The sequence below is a fragment of the Amblyraja radiata genome, chromosome 13, assembly GCF_010909765.2.
Source record: "Amblyraja radiata isolate CabotCenter1 chromosome 13, sAmbRad1.1.pri, whole genome shotgun sequence".
Classification (NCBI taxonomy): Eukaryota; Metazoa; Chordata; class Chondrichthyes; order Rajiformes; family Rajidae; genus Amblyraja; species Amblyraja radiata.
The window spans coordinates 12,766,969-12,792,288 of NC_045968.1; the positions used below are offsets into that span (position 1 = coordinate 12,766,969).

Consider the following 25,320-nt stretch of genomic DNA (forward strand, 5'->3'; position numbering starts at 1 on the left):
TGGCAAAAACAGGAAAGCAGACTTATCTAAATGGTGGCCGACTAGGAAAAGGGGAGATGCAGCGAGACCTGGGTGTCATGGTACACCAGTCTTTGAAGGTGGGCATGCAGGTGCAGCAGGCAGTGAAGAAAGCGAATGGTATGTTAGCTTTCATAGCAAAAGGATTTGAGTACAGGAGCAGGGAGGTTCTACTGCAGTTGTACAGGGTCTTGGTGAGACCACACCTGGAGTATTGCGTACAGTTTTGGTCTCCAAATCGGAGGAAGGACATTATTGCCATAGAGGGAGTGCAGAGAAGGTTCACCAGACTGATTCCTGGGATGTCAGGACTGTCTTATGAAGAAAGACTGGATAGACTTGGTTTATACTCTCTAGAATTTAGGAGATTGAGAGGGGATCTTATAGAAACTTACAAAATTCTTAAGGGGTTGGACAGGCTAGATGCAGGAAGATTGCTCCCGATGTTGGGGAAGTCCAGGACAAGGGGTCACAGCTTAAGGATAAGGGGGAAAATCCTTTAAAACCGAGATGAGAAGAACTTTTTTCACACAGAGAGTGGTGAATCTCTGCAACTCCCTGCCACAGAGGGTAGTCGAGGCCAGTTCATTGGCTATATTTAAGAGGGAGTTAGATGTGGCCCTTGTGGCTAAGGGGATCAGAGGGTATGGTGAGAAGGCAGGTATGGGATACTGAGTTGGATGATCAGCCATGATCATATTGAATGGCGGTGCAGGCTCGAAGGGCCGAATGGCCTACTCCTGCACCTAATTTCTATGTTTCTAAATGAAACATTCATGAATCGATATGAAACATTTGTTTGAAAATGCAAATCCTTTGTTTTTGAAGCACTAAAACTTTTACTTTTTTGCAGTAAGATGAATTTCAAGTAATTATCAATTAGATAATTATTGGTTACCTCAATAACTAGTGAAACAATACTCTCCTTGAAAGAACATGGATTTTCCAGCACCATCTGGTTTTCCATGTTTAACTAATATATAGATGGCAGAATTTGTTGAATTATAGAGCCATGAAAATGAATAGTGGCATTTTATTGGAGCAATTGTGTACTGACAATGTTAATCATAATAGTATCAGGAAAACCTAGAATTTTGAAAATGTGAATTCTACAATTATTGGTAAGGGACAAATTCAACACTTTAAAAAAAAGGGGATGAAAGGATGCAGGAATATAGTGGGTAAATGTAATTAGAATTTAATTCATGTAAACATTAAATACCAATTCAGATGTGATGGCATTGGTTGGTATAACTTGGTTATTTCAACAAATTAAGTTAATGATGGATGTTATGTCATTGAAAAACGTTTCTAATGTCCAAATGCAGTTTGTCAATAGCATTAATGGGTAGCAGATTGTTTTTAAAGGAGGCATTTCAATCTGACAGTGTTACCTGCATGTGCTATGTAACATGGTGGCCTAAGTATTTGAGGATTATGATTTAAGATAATAATTAAAAGCAATCATGGATGCCAGTTACTGTTTCATTTTTATGTTCAATTTATGTAGCATTCCAATATTACTGTTTAAGCTCCTTTGGCACAACGATGACAGACAAAGGAAGGAAAAGTGTGACAATGTCATCTCATTTTTCGGTCTGTGAGTGTATTGCTGTCTTTCCCACAGACTTTGTCTCTCTGGTTTGCTTCAAATCACTAGGCAATGGAACTAGCTTTTGGCTTTTCAACTTCTTCACTTCTCTTCTTTGTTTCCGTGCTGTTTTCAGAGCTTTTGATTTCAGAAAATTATCTTCTAGTTGATAGATAAGGTCTTCAATCAGTCCAACCTGCAATCAATCAACTATTCCTTAAAGGTTTCCTCTATAATCTGGTGTAAAGTTCATCCTAAATAATTTCAAATATTTAGATTTTATAATTTACTTTAATATTATTCTAACATTTGTTAACTTATTGATTCACTTTTAGGGGATCTTTACCTATAAAGATAACAATATTGCAAATGGCAGTAAAAATCTGTTAGAGGAAATACAGCTAAAGTTGTTACATGATCTAAATAATGAATAGGCTTTGCTTTTACTCTAGCAAGAGCAATTGAAGCAGAGAGAAAAGTGTCCAGAGATGTGAGAGAACCCTCAGGCTGTTTTCATGTGCGAAATGCTAGTAATGTCTGGATAAATGTCACTGGTGGAAACATGCTTGAGTGGAGAGTGCACATGCTGTGATCAAATGAACTTTCTGGTCTAAAGCTGTAACTTTCGCAAAATAGCAGTGAGTTAGAGTATAACATTATTGTGAGAATGGATCGACTGGGCTTATATTCACTGGAATTTAGAAGGATGAAAGGGTGTGTTCCAGATACATATAAAAATTCTTAAGGGATTGGACAGGTTAGATGCAGGAAAAATGTTCCCGATGTTGGGAGAATCCAGAACCAGGGGTCACAGTTTAAGAATAAGGGGTAGACTATTTAGGACTGAGATGAGGAACAACCTTTTCACCCAGAGTTGAAATTCTGTCACCGAAGGCAGTGGAGGCCAATTCACTGGATATTTTCAAGAGAGAGTTAGATATAGTTCTTAGGGTTAACAAAATCAAGGGATATGAGGAGAAAGCAGGAACGGGCTACTAATTTTGGATGATCAGCAATGAATACTCCTATGCCTATTTTCTATGCTTATTAATGGTCTGTCTAGTTAAAATGTTATGACAGTGTTACTTTACCCTAAGTACTCAATTTGTCCTCATTCAATCTTATTTCACTCCTACATTCTTACACGTTTAATTTATCTGCACTTTTGCTCTGACACACCCTTGTTATTTCAGTAACATTAGCATCATTCTTGCTAATTAGCTCCAAATGGATTATATCCTTGGTCATCTCTCTCAAGCAATAAAAAAGCAAACAGTAATGCCTCACATTTAAAAAATATTCTGAATATCTTTTTCCTATACTTTGAGACACATTTCAGATTTTGCCACTGTATCACGATTCCAAATGGCAATTTGTGGCTGCAACCTTTCATTCTTTCTTGCTCTTTGTTCACACAGGCACTGTAAACGATTGTCCTTCCTACAGTCATGGTGTGTCCCCATCAAATTGTTCCATTTCCTAACTAAGGTGCCAACATGCTAATGCTGGTTGCATCGTTTCTACTGCCTCGTGTTATCAACTGCTCCAATGAACCTCCTCGTGAAGAATAAATAGTGGAAATTGAAGTGCAAGATATTAATCTTAACTTGCCCAGAGAATCTAAAGCCACCTCCCCTGGATCACAGCTTCAGTCATATTAATCTGCCTTACCTGTTCCTTCTCTAGCTGACTGTACAACAGGAAGTAATGGCATTTTTTCCCACCTGATTATAAAAATCTCACAGCACAGAACAGACCCTTTGGCCCAACTTGTCCATGCTGACAAGGAATTAAAATGTTCTCCTCTTATCTTTTTCCCTCTAGTTCTTGATGCCCCTATATGAATGGGAAACAAATACTGCAATCATCCTATCTATTCCTTTCATGATTTTATATGTTCAGGTTGGGAATCTAAACACTCCACTTTGAGAGTATGGGGCTAAACTTTGTTACTTAATGAATCCCAAAATACAAGTCTGAAATATTATGCATCAAACCTAAATACAACTTAATGTATTGTGAAATGTCTACCTTTTCGGTTTTGCTCCAAACACATTCTCCACTGGTCTTGTTTCCTTCAAGAGTGTCAACAGCATCAGTCATTAATGAATGTAGCTGAGTTGCAAACATACATTTTTGGTAAATTATTTACAGGGAAACGACGATTAAATATCAAATGTTTTTTATATGTAAACCATTATAGAATAACCACTTATGTATGCTGAAAATGAAATTATATTGCAGCTTCTCTGACTTCAATGCAACCAAGTTTCAAGTTGATATTTATAATAGATATTAATACCATATAGTATCTTAATAGAGAAAACTCATTAATATTGTTAAATATATTGGAATGATTAACTGGCTGTAACTTAAGGAATATTTTGTGGGTTTTCAGATACTGTTGTCATTAAACTAGAAGTTAATTATTTTCATTCAGTCTCTACAGTACAGTTTAATCAATTTCCCTCCTGGGATAAATAAAGTTCTATCGTATCGTTTAAAAATCCTAATATACTGGCACCTGGTTTAAGCATTAATCAAATCCATGCTAGCGATCTACAGGAAACAGACATTTTCAAAGAATAAATTCAGCTATTGTGAGACTTAAATTCTCCAACAAGGGACAAACCCGGCTGCACTTTTTGTTGCTCCTTCAACGTCTGCAGTGAGATGCTGCAGATGTTCTACCTATTGGTGTTAGCCAGTACCATCTTCTTCGCTGCCGTGTGCTGGGGCAGCAGGGCGAAGACTGCAGACGCCAATAGGATTAACAAACTCGTCAGGAAAGCTGGCTCCGTCCTGGGGGCGGAGTTGGATTATGGGAGGTGGTCTTGGAGGTGAGGATGCTCCTCAAACTGCAGAGCATCCTGGACAATACAGCTCACCACCTCCATGACACACTGGTCAACCTGAGGAGCACCTTCAGCACAGACTGGTTCCACCAAGATGTAGGACAGAATGCCACAGGAGATCCTTCTTCCCTGTGGCTATCAAACTACAACTCCTCCCCTTTCTGTCATGAGGTAGGCTGACACTGGTTCCTCAGGGAAGTGTCCATCTTCATCTGCTTCATCAATGACCTTGCATCGTAAGCTCGGAGGTAGGGATGTTCTGTAACATTTTTAACTCAGATAATTAAGCAGTCCACAACAGCTGAAAGGCCTGGCTGATATGTGGCAAGCTTCACATAAGGGCCAGGCAATGGCGATATCTAACAGGAGAAAATACTGTTCTCACACCATGACAATAAATGGGGATCACTGAAAGCTCCACTATCAATATCCCTTGGCTAGAAACTGAAATAGTCAGTTAAATAATGCAGTGACAAGAACAAATTAGAGGCACGCAACTCGCCTAAATCTCCAAAGCCTGTCTACCATCCATAAGGCTCATGTCAGGAGTGTGATGGAATATGCTCAACTTGCCTAGATGAGTGTAACTTAAACACTCAAACAGTTTAACACCATATAGAACAAAGTGTCCCATTCACAACCATTCTCTCACTCCACCACCAACGCTCTGTACCATAGGCAGGATGCACTGCAAGGCTCCAAAATCCATAATCTCTACTAGCTAGAAAACAAAGGAAGCAAAAGCATAGGGACACTACTGCTCTCTCAGCCACACACCATTTCTGAATTAGAAATACATCACCTTTCCTTCACAGGGTCAAAATCGTGGAACTCCTTCCCTACCAACATAGTGGACAACCCCATGCCTCAAAGACTACAGTGGTTCAAGTGGCACACCATCATCTTCTCATGGACAATTAAATTGTGCCTCAGTCTATGAAGCCAAAATCCCTTGAATGAATAATGTTGAGCTTATTGGACTTGATATAACAATCGCTACTATAATTGGCACCTTCTTAATATCTTGAATGGGGGTAGGGATTAGACTTCATTGGGGTCAGCCTCAGTCTATGAAGCCAAAATCCCTTAAATGAATATAAAAGTAATTCAATAACTTCCACCCATTTCTCATTCCCAGCAGAATTGAATGGTTTATCATTATTTCATTATACAATATTAACATTAAGCATGTTATGGTACTTTCACAAGTAAATAATTGCAGAGAAAGGTGTAAACATTTTACCAGTTCAATTTCATGTTGACTCATTTCATGCAGGTAGGGCATGGTGGCTAATTCTGCAATTGTTTGGTTAATCACTTGTGCTTGCTCCTTCATTCGTTTTAGCTGACTCAGATAACTGGCATATTGTAGTTTCTCAAACACACCTGTGCCTGGGCAAATTCCCCCCTAAATCTCAGCAAAAAAAAAGTTAGAGACTATATCAAAATAATTCTGATTAATGTGGAATACTCAAGTGGCCAATTACTATTAAATATAAGCATGTTATATTTAAGATTAGAATGTCAACAAAGCTTAAAAAAGAGTTATGTTTGGATTCTCGGCTTGAATGGACCTCTGGCAAAGTGATATTTTATTGTTGCAAAAATAACTACATTTATTAATAGAGGTATTAAATTGGTAACCATATGGATAAATTTAATATTTTGGTAAATGCTTGGGGTGAAATTGTGCTGTAGCTTATTGTGTAGGGGAGTTGTAGGTAATAAGTTAAACCAAGTGTGGCTCTGGTCCTATAGGCCAGATTACAGCAATTACCTTTATAACTATGGTTAATATGATCCTTTTTAACCAGTGGTTGTTTAGCTGGCCATTAGTGCCTGCTTGTGTCATTCTTTTGGTTTCTTATTGCTCCATTCGGCTGCGCACAGTGCTCAAGGCCAATAGCATCTCTAGTGCTTTGCATTGGAAGATAATGCCCACCCCATCAGTGATTTAAGCAACACAAACAATGAATCTGGTTTGCTTGATGTCTGAAGCTAATTCTTGCCTTGAGGAGCAAGCACAGTTGGTGTTTCCTTAGTCTTTCTAATCTACAGTGTCTCCCCAAGCAACCCAGGCTCCAACCTATACTTAGTTTTCTCCTCTTCGTTCAGTCTGAGAAACAGGTAGAGTAAGGTCATAAGGAATAAGAGTAGAATTAGGCCATTCGGCCCATCAAGTCTACTCCGCCATTCAATCATGGCTGATCAATCTTTCCCTCCTAACCCCATTTTCCTGCCATCTCCCCATATGCAAGCCAATTTGGCAAAAGGAACATGAGCAAAGGGAATTAAAGGTAGACGTTTGCAATGAAGAAAAGACCTCAAGATTGATAAGGCTACAACAATAATAATAATCAAGGAACCCAAGACACCTACCTGTGGTATGCTGCCACAACTTCTCTCCAGATAAGTAAACTTGGTTACTGTGATGTGGGGCATCTAAATTCACAAGAATTTGGGCCGACCAGGGGATTTTCAACCTTACTATCCTATCCTTGCCTAGTATTTCTTGGTTCATGCAGTAACAATGTACCAAACTCGCAAGGGAGTCAAGGTTCTTTCCACATCCAGTGGATGGGTGTGTGGCCATCCTAACAAAAGGGTGCTCTAATCAAATTATTAGCTGACAGCACAGAGGTTTATCTGCACTGGAGGTAGGCGAGAACTTTGGTAACTGGAAAATAATCATTTAATTGTGCAATCAGTGATATGATGTGCATAAGCAATGCAAATTTAAATCTCATTTTTGAGACAGTTATACAAGGTACAGCAGGAGAGGGCCATTATATTAAGCTCTGTTTATAATTATATTTATGGAGCCAGGAGAAAGACAAATGAACATTGATAATCACATGAGCTGCTTTGTAATGTTGCTGCCTGAAGCAATTTCTCCCCTTCAAACTATAATACTGCAGGTTGAGAGGCTTTGGCTTGTCTACTTTCCATTATAGTACCATTTCATCTTCCTCTATCCCTCCCCTACATATAATTAACATTCCCATCACTACCCCTGCTTCATATTTATCCTCTCTCTTTGGCATTATTTAATCTATTTTCATTTCTCCAAAATCAGTAGTTTTATCTGCTCGTTATTCCAAACTAAAGTTGATATTTCACACTATCCACTGAATTCACTTCTCATTGTTTGTCCAGATCCTGGCTATTTGATCAATACCCTAACGCCAACAGAATATGACACATTTGCAACCAGAACTATTCTACTCTAGCCCTCATCAGGTTCCAATCTCTGCTTGGCCGCATTCCTCTATCCACATTCGACCTGGAATCGGCCACAGTCCTGAACACCTCGCGTTATGCATGAGAAAGTACAACAGCATCAGTGCAGCCCAATACCCATTTTCTTTCAAGAAAAGGATTCAATGCAATTTTTTTACTGTGAAATTTAAATATGTCCTGCAATTTCGGATTATTTGGTAAAGTAATTGAATAGAAATTGCAAGCAGCAATAAAAAGATTACAACCTTAGAAGTCACTGAGCAATATTTGAAACTCTTAACATTTTATAGTGATCATGTCAAGGCTGAACAATTCAAATTTAGCTCATGACATCAAAGGTTTGCATAAAAGCTGAAGGAAGTGCTCTAAAAGAGGTTCAGGGCTCCAGATAAAGGCCTCCTGGAAAAAACAAATTATGGCATCAGAAGACAAGGTATCAAATTTAAATCATGTTATAGTGATTTTTTATTATTCTGATTAAATATATCTTAAAATACAAACAAAGCATTTTGTGTAATTATTCCAATTAGGGGTGGCGTGTTTATTTTGACAGAACACTCAGAAACATACGTAATGCCAAGCTAAAAACCTGTGGTGACTTACATCTGCATTTGCCTCACCATAGCTAGTTTTCCTCCACCCCAATCAGATTCATCTGAACACTGCAACAGATTTTCACTTGTCCTGATATATTAATTTTGTGCTTTTATCTAATTTTAAAAATATTACCAAAAAAACATGTAATTTTTACCTGGATTTTAGATCATCAATATTTTCCTCGAGCAAGGAAGCAAGCAATTTGGGAGGAGAAAATACCGTCTTAACTGGCTCTAAGACATATTGAGAACATTTCACGAGAGACAATGGCTGAAGAGTGACAATGGCACATTATATTAGAGGAAAAATTATTTGTGATTGAGATGATTGTCACACTGGAACAAGTTGTTTATAATATAGACAGCAAATTGGTAATAAAGGAAATGACAACAGGGCACGTAGAAAATAATAATAGGATTGTGCACAATCAATGTAGATTTAAGAGGATATCAGTTTGAAATTGTAATTAACAGAAAAGTTAATAGATGAGTCGAATAATATATAGTATTTAGAAAAGAAGAGAGTTGGAGTAACTCAGCCGGTCAGACAGCACCGCTGGAGAACAAATAGTTTTGGCTCGGGACCCTTCTTCATACTGATTGTGGTGAAGGAAAGGGGTCGGAAAGAAAGAAAGCTGGAAGAAAGAAGTGACAGAACAAAACCTGACAAGTAAATGGGTGAAAACAGGCGAGGGAAATTCTATTCAATATTCATACCATTGGCTTCTAAGCTATCCAAGCAGAGTAGAAGGTGCTCTGGCAATGGAAAAAACTGGACAGGACAAAAAGATCAGTATGCAAATGTAGTGTTCGGACTTAAAAAATGCACACAAAAGATTATTGCAACATTGGAGCACATAGGATTGTGTGTAAATATACTGCCATGGACTGAGAATTGGTAAACAGAAAGCAGGAATCAGCAAGCCATCTTTTGTATTGTGAACAGTAGACCACTGGAGAGATCGATCATGATACCCTGGTTCTTCACTATCTATATAAAATGATTGGGATGAGGGACTCATTAAGGTTTGCTGATATAAAGTTCAGTGGCAATGTGGGTTGTTAGGAGAGAGACTGCAGGGGACAATGGACAAGAGAAAAGTAAATTGGCATGATGGTATAGGCATGGTACATGGGATACAATGAGAAAATTGAGGTCATCCACTTTTGTAGAAAACAAAGTAGAGTGATTTGAGTAATTAAAAGGTTTTGGCGTTCAGAGGGACCCGAGGTCCTTGGATGCAAATCTGAAATTTAATATGCAAAGACAGTAATCGATATGACAATAGGTTGTGCTTTATTCCAAGGTTTGAGTACAAGAATAAAGACACTAAATTGAAATTACAAAGACTACATCTGGTTGACTGTGCACCTGGTCTAATCTCACTACCGGAGGTATAATGAAGATTCACTACTTAATTTTGTTGTGTGTGCTAACCACATTAACTTCAGAGAAATTTAGCTGACTGAGCTTGTGCTCCCTGGAGGGGCACTTATGCACAAAATTCTTACAGATGTTTACGGTATATGTAAACATGATTTTCATGGCTGGAGTTGTCCATAATATAAGGGACTGATCATTTTCAAAAAGCACAGGAAGACATTTCTATAGCCAGAAATCTGCGAGTCTTTGGAATTTCTTTAGAATTTTCTTATCGAAGAGAGCGGTAGAGGTCGATTACTGAGTATATTCCATGCAGAGACTGACAATAGTTTGCACATCCAGGTATACGTGGTTACTCCAGAAACACGATGCTTGGACAAAGGATTGGTCATGAACTTCTTGAATGATGGAGGTGGTGCAAGGGGTCAAATGGTCCAATCCTGCTTGTTCTTAAGGAAGCATTTTTACCTTGTAACTTCTTGCCAAATATCAAAATTCTAAACAATATGCCATGCGTGTTATATTCTGTATGCTTTTGCACATTATCAGCAGCAGGAAAGTTGGAATGAACTTGGAAAGGAAGGGTAAAAAGGTCAGGATAATGAACTGGAAAGGGAAAGGTCATCTCAATGTCTTGTCAGGGATGTACATAGCAACTCAGTTAACCAAATTCACTTGGCTTAAATAGTTTATCAATGTCTAGAGAATCGCTTAACAATTCATCAAATTTTTACATTAATGGCACTAATAATGTAGTTTCAGGTGAACTAAAGATGGTACAGTCCAAAGTGTCAAGTGTAATAAACATGTGAATCCAACAGCCAATATAGTAATTACCTCTCATGATTTTCTCAATCAAGATTCAATACATTATTGAATCTCTTACTAAGCACTGCCCTGAGAAGCCACAAAAAAACCCGATAGGTTTCTATTCTTTACATTGGAAACTTCCAGGTACTGCACATTTGACTGTAAAACAGTACTTTAGCTGTGACTGGCCAGACAGGACCATGCATCACCTCACTGCTCTACTGATCAACACGGATAAGTTTTATTGGTGTCATTGTTCTGTGGAAGAACAGACCTTGAGAGACAGTGATAATTTGAATACATATAGCCGTGTTCTACTTTTCAGAGTGGCTGGCAATTGTGTAATTGACATGTCACAAAGACTTCTGTAAGATCTAATTTACAATTTCCCTGAAGGTGCTTATCCCCACTAAGGTAGATTTTGAAATGATGATGCTTGTGCGAGATGACAGCAAACAAACAAAGTAGCAAAGTTAGCCCTTAGCCTCCCATGTTCCAGTAAGAATAAGCTCAGCCTATCCAATCTTTTTTGAGACTGCAGCCCTCCATTCTAAGCAGCATACTGCTGAATTTCTTCTGCACTCTCAATTAGTGTCATATCCTCCTGTAGGGTGCCAAGACAGTTGATTTTTTTTTTTTTTAATGACAAGAGTGATAACAGCATGTTTCAAAGAGTATAGAACATTGCCAGAAGGGAGCAAAAATTAACAGTCTTACAAAGTTGTCGAGAAGGAAAATTAGGTGGACATGGCAATTTGACCAAAAAGGAATTGAACTGTAGAAAGTAATGAGACAAGGTTCTGGGAACCTAGTGTGACGGGGAGAATGGTCTGAAAAAGAAAGGTAAAAGATCAATATTCTCAAACTGTCAGACAACAAATCTAATGAGTTCACTGCACTTATCATTGGAGGTGAAAGTGATCGCATATACACATTTTTTTCCCAAACAGGCATCCTTTTATGTCTGACATATTTTGGCTGTGAACATGATTGTTTTAAAAGGAAAAGTGCTACATATTGTAGTCCAATATCGCTGAACAATTGTATCATGAGGAATTAATACAAAGAATAAAGGTTGGATGCTTTAAGTGTTGCTGTTTTGCAAATCATGTTGTGAAATATATGTTGTCAGTTACAGATTAAAATCCATTTGAAATGAAAACATGCTCAAAAAGAAAAGCAACCTTAAGGATGAAGTTTCTACAATGTCAAAATTAAGTAAAAATTATATTTCACATTTGAAACTAATGAAAACTCATGCTAATTTATCTGTGCTTCTATTATATTCAAACTTAATTATGTATACATTTAAAAAATCGTAATATATGAATAAATTTGATTCCAATCATCATTTCTACAAATAGTGCATGATGAAGGCAATAACAAAATCCATTGATTGGTTGAGATGAATTGTATAACCTCTTGAGGGCAGTAAAACTCTGATAATCTGGCATCCTGTGCTCTGGAAATCCAGATGTTTACTGGGTGATGTATTCTACGCTCCCATAAACACTCCTTATACACTCATGGATCCTTATACACTCATGGAAATTCTGTCGCACATTCCTAAACTCGCAGGACTCAGTTCTCGCATGTCTTTATAAACTCATTGGGCCTCATTCCCATGCTTCCGATAAACTTACTGGAGCCCTGTCCTGTGTTCAGAAACTCATCACATTTTAATTCCCATGCTTGGTTCAATTTTTAAAAATATGATACCGCTGTGTAACATCAAAAAGAGTTGGATTAAAAGTGGGTCTGGGTATTAATATGGGTAACATTCAATAATCCATAAAATCGGCCAGCCTGGCAACCCCAAATCCCGAGGATGCCGAATTATCAGGATTTTACTGTACACTGAAAAAATAATGCACTTATGCTAAGCAGAGTCAATGCTGTAGAAAGAACGTATGGTAAAGTATCTCTACCAAAATGTTAGTGCAACAATAACTGGTAATATTTGATATTGACTCTAAATCAAAATGTCAGGCCCTCTGAAATAAACCATCAATCTTGAGATGGTGCAGGTGAATCTAATAAGCCATGTGCTGTACAAGACTACACTGAAGCTTGTTAGGAAGTACTTTCTGAAGAAAGTGAACCCGAAGAATCAAGAGAGATATTGTGGATTTCCATCACTATTGATCAGAAAGTTTAATGGTACAATAGTTGGGAAAGATGACAGGATCATGAAGATTACTTTCAAACGAGCAATCACTGCTGTTGCACAACTCGGACAAAGGAGCAGATGCTTTTCATGGAAGAAAGAAGCTACATGCATCAAAAACAAGGAGAGGAAGGAGTTCAAGGGATTTATTTCTAAATATGGAATGGATCTGAAACGCGATGTAAAGGAGTTCAATATTCAAATACATTCAAGTGATATTGAGACAGATACTTAAATAAGAAAGGCATAGAATGATATAGACATAATGCAGGTAAATGGGATTTGATTAGATGGGCAAAAAGGTGGGACTGATGGGCCTATTTGTGTGCTGTGCCCTTGTGTCTCCAGAAGGCAAGATGAGATGAAGCACCCTCTAAGGCATCTTATACATGACTTTCAAGGAAAAGCCTAATTGAAGAGACTGACAATAGGAAAGGTAGTAATTCTTGCAGGTGTTCCAAACCTCAGGTATCTTTCTAGTGTTTTTGGAAATTAAAAATAATTTACACGGATGAACTAGATCATAATGGAGATCCGAAGTAAAGCCAAAGCCTAATGAATATAATGGAAAATGTTTCAGTGTGTTGGGTTCAAAGAATGGGTTCTGGCACACAGAACGAAGAAAGCTGATATTTAAATTGTTTCAATACACCATTCACCTGGAAGAATGCTATTTGAAATAAACAGCACCAGAGGAACCCTGGCAAAGACTGGTTGCTGCCCTTCCATGTTTTGTTCAGTTAGGACCAAACCAAATGACATTTTCCACGGAGAAGCTGAAACTACAGGCAGAACATTGATTAATAACTGGAGAAATAATGCATGAATTTTTCAGATACGGCGAATTTTGACTTCACTGGATCTCTACAGGAATATGTAAAAATTTTACCGTTAGAGCATCGTTTTGTTGAGCAGTGTGGTTATACACACACACACATCCAAAATCAGAGTTTTAATAGTTAAGGGAGAGAGGGGGGAGGGGGATATTTCATGGTATAATTCAAGTGGTATAATTCAAGTCATAGAGTGAAAGTTTGGAAACGGGCCCTTCACACCAGTCAACACGTCCCAGCCACATGAGTCCCACCTGACAGGTTTCCAGGGATATGGACCAAATGCTGTCAGGTGGGACTCGTGTAGCTGGGACATGTTGACTGGTGTGAAGGGCCTGTTTCCAAACTTTCACTCTATGACTTGAATTATACCAGGAATTAAAGGGGGGTTATGTTGGTTGTGGAGAACAATGGATTATCAAGATGAAAGATCTCTGCAGAATAGGTTCAGAAAAACTACTTGAACTACTTGCTGAAATTAAAAATGAAAATCTTCAAGTCTTCCATTTAAAGCTAGGCACAATGGTATGAAATCGGAAAGCATCTTTTCACCAGCAATGTGTATATAATGCCTGCATTTTTTCTGTTAAATAGCTATGATATGAAACCAATTATTTTTTTCAGAACTAAGACTGACAGTATGTACACATATGAAGAAAAAGAGCTGAAGGTTAATCCAGTCCTAATTTAATTGAAAGAATACATGGTTTATTCTTCTTCCCTTAGTCCCATGTATATCTAAATACCTGAACAGCAGACCCATCTCAGTTTCTAAATAATAAAAAATTTATGCCACAGAACATGTGCCAGCTCAAAATGCTGTATCACAGACAGCCTTCGGACAAATACGCCAGAGTTAAGCTCAACTGCAGATTCTTAAGTAACATTGTACACGTTGGAAAAGTCCTGAGAAACAAGGGGAGTTCCATAGGTTCATAGACTCCTTATAAATGAACCTTGCAGCCTTCTCAAGGCTGTGCTATAGGATATTAATTACATCAAGGATTGCTTCCATCTGGACCATGCCCTGATCCTATTGCTACATTGGGCAGGAGGTGCAGAAGTCTAAAGTCCCAAACAACCAGGTTCAGGAACATCTGCAATCATGAGGTTCATGAACCAACCTCACAAAACCCTATTTCTACCTCATCAACAGAACACTATGGACCACATCTTGCACTACCAAGGACTAATGTCTTGTTTTTCTTCTCACTGTATTGTAGTCTGAAATTTATGTATAATGTATGTTTGTGTGTTGTCTGAGTCCACGTGTCACTGAATCTGCTGCAAGCACGATTTTCATTGGTCCTTATCTCACCATACTTGTACATGTGATGAAACATGACTTGACTATTATTAGTACTCATTTGTACAAGTGATTGGAGAATAGATTGCTAATGCATTTCAAAGCATCTTGGTTACCTGGAATGACTGCACCACATGTGTTACATCACACAAGCTAATTCCATGCCAGTTAATGATTCAAGATGTCAATTGTGTGAGTGAAAAAAGCCTGTTGGGTAAAACATGATAAGTGTCCCATTCCTGCTTCCTCTGGGTGGCCATGAGAAAATAATGAATTTTCACATTATAACAAAAATGAAATTAGTCAGTTGTTTAGTAGTGGTAAAGAGTACAGACTGATTGATATTCTCCTTGTAATAGTCTGGATAATTTGGAACCTGAGAAATATACTGTATGACGATAGTCATCTTGGCAGAGCAGCAGCATTTGGCTGCATATCTTCTTGTAAGATGTAACACAATTTTGTTGATGCTACCTTGGATCATTGACACCAATCTCAGTGAAATGGTTAAGTGTCTTCCAAAGGGAACATACTGGAATTTCATCAACGCTGAGACATAGACACAAATTTGGTACAGCAAAAAGGATAAAGGATGTACGAGATTCAAATGAACAGTCTGATTCCCATGATATTAAAATCACAATAGTGTAAGAAGACCATGATCAATGGCAATATAAAGATTGTGCACTGTTGAGAATCGAAAGAACCAAATTTCACTAGGTCTAATTCATGGTACAGTTCTCATGAATTACACTATCTACATTTAACAAGGGATCCTGCCTAAATTGGACAAATAAGATTAATGCAAATCAAATAAATGGTGCCGCTTAGAATATATTAAAGCTCACTCATTACTTCAGCATTTCAGTGTGTAAATATCCTATACTTACCAGTTTAAAAGACTCTGATTTCACTGAATGTCAAGCAGATTCAATCAGCTGTTCACATCTCAGTAATCTCCTGTTTTAGATTTACTCATCTAAAAGGCTATGTTGATTTCAGGCAAAATCAGATATTCAAGCAGTTTTAATCAGCTATTTGCAGCTTTTTAAAATCCAATTGCCTTAGTAAAAAGATTCTGGGGGCAATTGATAATAGTTAGTAAATGTAGCTGATGGCGAGATTGATAGTTTAAAAAAACAGCGGATTGATTATTTATGCTTTGGTTGTACTGTCCTTACAATACACCTGTTGTACTAACAAATTGTACTAACACCACTACAGACACTAGGCACTGCAGACCGACAAATAAATTTGCACTTTGATAAACATTTATGTTGCTGTACATCAAGCTTTCCCAGAACCAATGCACCGTAGAAAGGATTCATATCAATTCAAATATATGTTTTTATATTAAATAAGAAATATTTAGTGAGTGCTTGTTTCATTACAGAAATGTTTGCAAGATTATGATCCTATATGTGTTAGATGTTTTAAATTATTTTACAGATAGGTGTTCTAGTGAATGCGAGAAAATTCCTGACAGTATGAAATTAATCTTCCTACTACCTTTGTTCTTCCTCAGGGCTGCTTTATCTGACATTCAATTTATTTAATTGGAGCCACAATGCACTACAGATGCTGGTTTACCAAAAGAAAACACTCAAAAGTACTGGAGTAATTCAGCAGGTCAGACGGAATCTTTGAAGGGCATGGATAGGAGACGATTTAGGTCAGGTCCTGAAGAAAGGTTATGGCCTCCAGAGACGCTGCCTAACCTGCTGAGTTGCTCCAACACTCTGTGTTTAATGTATTTAGTTGTTTGCTCAGTGTTATAACTACTACAATCCAGGGATAAGACAAATTCTGATGTTTAATAGTATTAACCTATTTTTCTCTAAATAATTAGGAAGGCTTCACATTGAAAACTACATTTAATTTTTGGTGAGTTTGTTGAAATAATACATATTGGAATACCCTCCATTTGATAATTGTAAAATAATCAAGAAATATAGGCAGAATAATAAAAGGGAAAACTGTCATAATCAATAGTTATTGCAAATCCATCCTTTTGTTGCAAGTCTTCAATACTAACAAAAGATTTCGGTTGTTCCACGGGTCCATGTGTCAATTTAATAAATTAATATACCCACAGCTAGTTTAGTGCACAGTGTAAAATCTAAAACTGGCAGGATCCTCCTCCCAAGGATATCCATGTTCTTCTCAACTTCTTTTACAGTAAGTGACCAAAATGGAGTTCTAGATTCTAGAAAATATTAAGAAACATTTATAGTTTTTTCATCTGCCTTTGGTAAGCGGTTCAATATACTTTAGACACAACCATAAATAAAGCAGATTTTTTAAAAAGAAAATTACTCTAATTTTGGAATGTTTCATCATTCTCTTTATGGCAAATCTGATAGATTTTTAAAACGTGTTGAAGACACCGTTTAAAAAAGCCACAGCCACCAAGAGGATTGATTTGTTAATGTGTCAAGAACTCAATATATAAATTAAAGTTGGATAAGCCAATTTCTGAAACATTGGGTTCCTTTTCCAATTACATCTTAAAAATATTAACAACCTCATTCCTGGTTTAGTAAACCAGGATAACCTGCTTCCATTTTGTCACAGGCAAAGATGGCCTTTTCAGAGTAATTCCCAAAAGAGGAGAGTGGAGCGAGGCAACCAATTTATCGATGAAATCATTGGAAAAATCAAAGATGCAGAGAACATGCTTTTTCAATTACAGTAAAACTACAATGTGCACCACCCGCAGGATCCACTCCAGGTGACGCTGTACATGGCAGCCGTGCTAACAGCCCGTCTCGTCTTTTTCTTCTTTTGCTGTTTTGGTCTGTGTTTACTTGTATGTTTTAGTGTACCTTTAGTTTTGTATTATGTGGGAGTTGGGGGGGGGGGGGGGGGGGCTTTTTTATCTCTTTCCTCGACGGAGATGCTACTTTTTCATCATATCTCCGTCTGCACTGCGGATTTAACATCGTGGACCTGGCGGTCCCTTAGTTAGGGATCGACTGCGGCGGCTCCAACCGCAGGAGCTTCGAACCCCCCACACTGGTTCTTCAATTGTCCCGATGCGGGAGCTTGGAAGTTTCGATTGCCCCGACCACGGAAGAAGAGGAAAGAAGGTATAAGTTATTTAAGTTAACAGGTGGGGGACCGGCATTCTGGCAGACAGGTTTGTCACTGTGACACAGGTGGCTTTAAACTAAATAAGGGGGAGGGGGGGATGTCAAATGGGATAGTCAAGGACAGAGTTAAAGGGAAAGGAAGTAAAGGGATAGTTAATGACCCCAGAATTAACGGGAAAGAAAGCTCACAAAGGGATAGGAGAGTATGGCCAAGTGGATTAGGGATCACTGTGATTGGTGAGATGCGTAAGGAATTAAAAGTAGTGTATTTGAATGCGCAAAGTATAAGAAGTAAAGGAGATGAGCTTGAGGCTCAGATAGAGGTTGGTAGATATGACATTGTGGGGATTACCGAGACGTGGCTGCAGGGGGATCGGGTCAGGAATTTAATATTCAGGCTTATACATCCTATAGAAAGGACAGGCAGGTGGGCAGAGGAGGGGGGTAGCTCTTCTGGTGAGGAATGGAATTCAGTCCCTTGCGAGGGAAGACATAGGGACTGACAAGGTAGAGTCACTGTGGATTGAGGAATTACAAAGGCAAGAAGATACTAATTGGTGTTGTCTACAGATCCCCAAATAGTAGCCTGGATGTAGGGTGTAATTTGCAGCAGGAGTTAACACTGGCATGTGACAAAGGTAATGCCACTGTGGTGATGGGCGATTTCAATATGCAGGTAGACTGGGAAAATCAGGTTGGTTCAGGACCCCAAGAAAGAGAGTTTGTAGAGTGCCTCCGAGATGGATTCTTAGAGCAGCTTGTAATGGAGCCAACCTGAGAAAAGGCAATTCTGGATTTAGTGTTGTCCAATGAACCAAATTTGATAAGAGAACTCGAGGTAAAGGAACTGCTTGGAGGTAGTGATCATAATATGATTAGTTTTAATCTGCAATTTAAGAAGGAGAAGGTTAAATCGGAAATGGCAGTGATGCAGCTGAACAAAGGGGATTATGAAGGCATTTAGAGAGGAGCTGGCCCAGGTAGATTGGAAAGGGATACTAGCAGGAATGATGGTGGAACAGCAATGGCAGGAATTTCTGGGCATAATCCAGAAGACGCAGGATCATTTCATTCCAAAAATGAGGAAAGATTCTAAGGGGAGTAGGAGGCAACCGTGGCTGACAAGAGAAGTTAGGGATAGAATAAAACTAAAAGAAAAGTTGTATAACACAGCAAAGAGTAGCCAGAAGCCAGAGGATCGGGAAACTTTCCTAGGACACCAGAAGGAAATAAAATGGGCAATACGAGATAAAAAGATGAAGTACGAAGGGAAGCTGGCCAGGAATATAAAGAAGGACAGTAAAAGCTTCTTTAGAAAAATGTTAAGGGAAAAAGAGTAGCAAAGTCAAATGTGGGTCCCTTGAAGGCAGACACGGGTGAAATTATTATGGGGAACAAGGAAATGGCAGAAGAGTTGAACAGGTACTTCGGATCTGTCTTCACTAAGGAAGACACAAACAATCTCCCAGATGTAATGGAGGACAGAGGATCTAAGGCGGGCGAGGAACTGAAATAAATTTTCATTAGGTGAGAAATAGTATTGGGTAAGCTAATGGGACTGAAGGATGATAAATCCCCGGGGCCTGATGGACTGCATCCCAGGGTCCTCAGGGAGGTGGCTCTAGAAATAGTGGATGCATTGGTGATCATTTTCCAATGTTCTATAGACTCAGGATCAGTTCCTGTGGATTGGAGGATAGCTAATGTTATCCCACTTTTCAAGAAAGGAGCGAGAGAGAAAATGGGGAATTACAGACCAGTTAACCTGACTTTGGTGGTGGGAAAGATGCTGGAGTCAATTATTAAAGAGGTAATAATGGGGCATTTGGATAGCAGTAAAAAGATTAGTCCAAGTCAGCATGGATTTATGAAAGGAAAATCATGCTTGACTAATCTTCTGGAATTTTTTGAGGAATTGCCAAGTAAAATGGATGAAGGGGTGCCAGTGGATGTAGTGCATCTAGACTTTCAGAAGGCCTTTGATAAGGTCCCGCACGGGAGACTGGTGACTAAAATTATAGCGCATGGTATTGGGGGTAGGGTGTTGACGTGGATAGAAAATTGGTTGGCAGACAGGAAGCAAAGAGTAGGAGTGAATGGGTCCTTTTCAGAATGACAGGCAGTGGCGAGTGGAGTGCCGCAAGGCTCGGTGCTGGAGCCGCAACTGTTTACCATATATATATTAATGATTTGCAAGAGGGAATTAGGAGCAACACTAGCAAGTTTGCGGATGACACAAAGCTGGGTGGCAGTGTGAATTGTGAAGAGGATGTTAGGAGGTTGCAGGGTGACCTGGACAGGTTGAGTGAGTGGGAAAATGCGTGGTAGATGCAGTATAATATAGATAAATGTGAGGTTATTCACTTTGGTGGCAAAAACAAGGGGACAGATTATTATCTCAATGGGGGTTAGGCTGGTAAGGGGGAGGTACAGCGAGACCTGGGTGTCCTGTTACACCGGTCACTGAAAGTTGGCATGCAGGTACAGCAGGCAGTGATGAAAGCTAATGGAATGTTGGCCTTCATAATAAGAGGATTTCAGTATAGGAGTAGAGAGGTTCTTCTGCAGTTGTATAGGGCTCTGGTAAGACCACATCTGGAGTATTGCGTACAGTTTTGGTCTCCTAATTTGAGAAAGGACATCCTTGTAATTGAGGCCGTGCAGCGTAGGTTCACGAGATTGATCCCTGGGATGGCGGGACTGTCATATGAGGAAAGATTGAAAAGACTAGGCTTGTATTCACTGGAGTTTCGAAGGATGAGGGTGGATCTTATAGAAACATATAAAATTATAAAAGGACTGGACAAGCTAGATGCAGGAAAAATGTTCCCAATGTTGGGCGAGTCCAGAACCAGGGGCCACAGTCTTAGAATAAAGGGGAGGCCCATTTAAGACTGAGGTGAGAAAAAACTTTTTCACCGAGAGAGTTGTGAATTTGTGGAATTCCCTGCCACAGAGGGCAGTGGAGGCCAAATCACTGGATGGATTAAAGAGAGAGTTAGATAGAGCTCTAGGGGCTAGTGGAGACGAGGGATATGGGGAGAAGGCAGGCATGGGTTATTGATTGGGGACGATCAGCTATGATCGCAATGAATGGCGGTGCTGGCTCAAAGGGCCGAATGGCCTCTTCCTGCACCTATTTTCTATGTTTCCATGTTTCTATATTATTTGCCTTCCATCACTGTGGGGAATGTGAGGTCGCTGTAAAAACTAGATGGACGTGCTGCCTGCACTGGTGAGGACTCACAGGGAGTGCCGTGAGTGCAGTGATCTCGGTGTTTTGCGGAGACATGGCTCCATGAGGACATCCCGGAGTCTAGTGCGAGTGTGGACAGCTTTCTGATTTTTTGGGCGGACAGGGACTGAGGAGAGAGTGACAGCGGTCGGTACAACTCTGGTCGCATCACGGTGAAGGAGCGTGCGTGTGGCCCGGACATTGAATTGATGGCTGTGGGTCTCCGCATATGCTGTGTGCCCTGGGGATTCTTACACAACGGTGTGGTGGCTGTTTAAGTCCATGTTTAATATTTATGTGGTTATGTATCTTGTTGCTTTTTTGTATGACTTGTCAAACTAAATTCCATGTATGTTTACATACTTGGTTAATAAATTAATTACAATTGTGGTTGTGCCACACTGATAGATTTTCCAGATTGCTAGATGTTGTTCCAATGAATAACCTAACACACTTTAAATTTACATTTGTGTTTAAGATGTTACATAGTAGTATAATTATTTTCCAATTAACCAGGTATTTAAAGAAAGCACGAGAAATGGGGAAAAAGGGAGAAGAAGGGAGGCATTGGTAGTTTCATTCTGGAATGCATTTCCTGAGTGTGGTGGTAAGTACTCAAAAAATATTTTTAAAGTAAATGGGCAAGCACTTAAATTGCATAGAATGCTGAGAAATTGAATTAGTATAAAGGAGTACTCGATGGCTGAAATGGATCCGGTGGGCCGAAGTGTCTGTTTCCATACTGTATGACAAAATGTTGTGGGAATAGACTAACCATCTATTTTGATTTTTAACAGACTAAATGTTCATGGTTAATAGGAAGTAAAATCAGATGGATTGCAAGGCAGGATCCTTTCAGTTGCTTCCTTAATTTGGTTAGGTAACATTTTCTTCCAAATGTAAGGAAGTTATCCCAAGGAGTTTATTTTAAGGAGAGAACTGAAAATTGAGATGCAAGGTTTATATATAGTTGTTACCCATGTTATTTGAAAAATAAAATAGATATGATTCTTATTTGGTCTTGTTTCTTGTTTCTTAAATTACAGTTTTGCAAACCTACTAAAAGATTGGAGAAATGCCTGTGGGAAAGATATAATAACAACCTTGTATCACAATGGGACCCAGAAATTATCCAACTCGGTTAAAAATGGTATAAGTAGATACCAGACAGCACAGATACACACCTGAAGATACAATGGTTTTACAGGATGATCTGGGTTCAAACCCAAGCTCTGATGCTGCCTATGTGAAGTTTGCATGCTCTCTCTAGGACCATATTGGTTTTCCTGGGTGACCTGGTTTTCTCCTACATTCTAAATATTTGCTGGTTGTTAGTTAATCGGCTATCGTCAATTACTCTAAATATAGGTGGCTGGTGGGAAAATCAGGATGGACAGGATGCATAATAGCGAGAATAGGCTATCGGAAAGTAAGTGGGGAAGTGGGATTGATCCGACAGCAGGGAAAGATTCAAATGGGCCAAATTACATAAGAAAATGAGAAAAATGCAAACAAGAAAACACATGTTCTGAATTGTAATTATTCAGACCACCTATCTGTATAACTGGAAACAACTATTCTTCCAATCACTCATCAAAACACAATACCGGATTTACCATAATTAAAATCTGTAATGTAATCAGAATTTAAATACACATTAAACTGTTTAACTGAAGCATAAATTACTAAGTCAAGAAAATACTAGCACATTTCAATATGCTTCTAATTACTACTGAAACAATTCTGAAGTTGACCTGTCCATGTTATTGTTACAATTTTCTCCAACCTTTTGCTATAGTAATGATTTGTATTTTAAACAATTAATTTGAGTAAAGGTTTGAATGAGTTGTTTATTTTCAGAGTAGATTGCAGAGTGGAAGCTGAGAAGTTAGTGATGCAGTGGGGAAAGAACTCAGTTCGTATAGGAAATTATTAAGTCCTTACACTACAGTGAAGAATTATGAGCTAAAAATCAGGTTTCGTATCTGGACAAAGGGTGGTGAAGTAAAGCACAATTTATGAATGCAATAGTAACTGATGGTTCAATAGGTAGGATAGTGGAACAGATTCAAATGTAGTTTTCAAAGAGGATAAATGCATGAAGGCAAATTAAAATACAGAAAATAGCACAGGAAGAGTGGATGTGGTATTAAATGGATTGCTATGGGCAACTTATGTATCTGTGTGTTGTACTTTTCCACAATTTGTGGTAGGAAAATTGTACCGTTGGCTCAAATATCTATTCTTAGTCGAGACCAAATATTAAAAATCCCAACCTCCAATTCATCAGACAGTGGGACCAATTACAGCTGCCTTAAATAAGATTCTTCTGCACCGTACAGACCTTTGGAACAATTCAAAGATCGTGTTGACAGAGCATCACATTCACCATGGTTCTTAATCAGCAATACAGTTAAATACAAATCGTTATTCACCAATGACCTATGTACTCAGCAGCAGTTAACGTGCATGGCTGTGATAGATTTAGCTCCAAACATTTTCATTCTCTCTTCACCATTGGTTTTTGCAGATGGACAAAATCAGATCCACAAACCATTAATTTTAATCATTTGTAACCAGTTCGATGATTCAGTGGGAAGTTATTCATGGACATTAACAGCAATATAACAGCCCAATTTCATTAAAGTAAGTTGAACCATAGTGTGAAAAGATGCATGATATTTTATACCCTCACATTGTTGATTATTGGATAAATACTTAAGTTTTTTTATAACAAAAGGACATGTAATCACCAGGCAATATCTGTACAGTGACAAGATAAACAATAGACAATATGGTCTTTACATGGTATCTTTAATGTCGCAAAATGTACCAACATGCCTCACAGCAGCACATTTTGCTAAAAATAGAGACCCAGCCAAACTGATGATGAAAGAAGTCTGAAATAGAACGGTTGATTTTGAATAAGATTTTGAATGGAGATAAATAGGAAGACAATAGGTGCAGGAGTAGGCCATTCGGCCCTTCGAGCCAGCACCACCAATCAATGTGATCATGGCTGATCATCCACAATCAGTACCCCATTCCTGCCTTCTCCTCCTATCCCCTGACTCCATTATCTTTAAGATCCCTATCTAGCTCTCTCTTGAAAGTATCCAGAGAACTGGCCTCCACCGCCCTCTGAGGCAGAGAATTCCACAGAATCACAACTCGTGTGAAAAAGTGTTTCCTCGTCTCCGTTCTAAATGGCTTACCCCTTATTCTTAAACTGTGGCCCCTGTTTCTGGACTACCCCAACATCAGGAACATGTTTCCTGCCTCTAGCGTGTCCAAACCCTAAATAATCTTATATAAGTTTCAATAAGATCCCCGCTCATCCTTCTAAACTCCAGAGTACACAAGTCCAGCCGCTCCATTCTCTCAGCATATGACAGTCCCGCCATCCCGGGAATTAACCTTGCAAACCTACGCTGCACTTCCTCAATAGCGAGAATGTCCTTCCTCAAATTAGGGGACCAAAACTGCACACAATACAGGCCCTGGTGTGGTCTCACCAGGGCCCTATGCAACTGCAGTAGGACCTCTTTGCTCCTATACACAACTCCTCTTGTTATGAAGGCCAACATGCCATTCGCCTGCTGTACCTGCATGCTTAGAAGGCAGAGAGAGAGAGAGAGAGAGAGAGAGAGAGAGAGAGAGAGAGAGAGAGAGAGAGAGAGAGAGAGAGAGAGAGAGAGGGGGAATTCTAGATTGTATAACCTATGTGGTCAAAAGCAAAATATCATTAATGATGGACTGAATATATGCTTAAATAGTGGTAACTGTGGTTCATCAGGTGCTGACAACATGGAGGAAAATGAAGATCAAGAAAGGTATTGGTGAAGCAGCATTACGAGTCATCAACTTACAGATCATACCAATGAGAAAACACAATGCCACTCTGCACTATGTTCCGGAAAAATATTTTGAGGCAGAGTGTTCAAGTTGATGGGTAACATAATGACAGGAAAAATTAGCGGGTCTAAGAATATTGGAAAAAATTGGGAAACTCCAGAGATAATAACTTTTATATTAACTGTACTTAATCAATGCATGCTTCACTAGTATTCACTCGAGGGAGATGGCTCGCTTTGTAATCTGTTTTATCGTATATATCCCTCTCTCCCCAATGGCACTTAAGTTCATGGCATACCACAGAACCAAAGTAAGGTGGACATCTTTACCCATTTACT

General features: G+C 38.9%; 1 protein-coding gene across 1 annotated transcript in view; it reads right to left on the reverse strand.

Moving 5' to 3' along the window:
• Positions 1-1,604: 1,604 nt before the first annotated feature.
• Positions 1,605-25,320, reverse strand: part of spata16 (spermatogenesis associated 16) — a 47,507-nt gene continuing 23,791 nt past the window's right edge. Inside the window, exons 7-10 of the mRNA XM_033032239.1 lie at positions 16,894-17,006; positions 5,708-5,872; positions 3,641-3,724; positions 1,605-1,805 (exon numbers count right to left, since the gene is read on the reverse strand). Coding sequence (XP_032888130.1) covers positions 1,605-1,805; positions 3,641-3,724; positions 5,708-5,872; positions 16,894-17,006 — 563 coding nt within the window. The remainder of the gene's footprint in view (positions 1,806-3,640; positions 3,725-5,707; positions 5,873-16,893; positions 17,007-25,320) is intronic.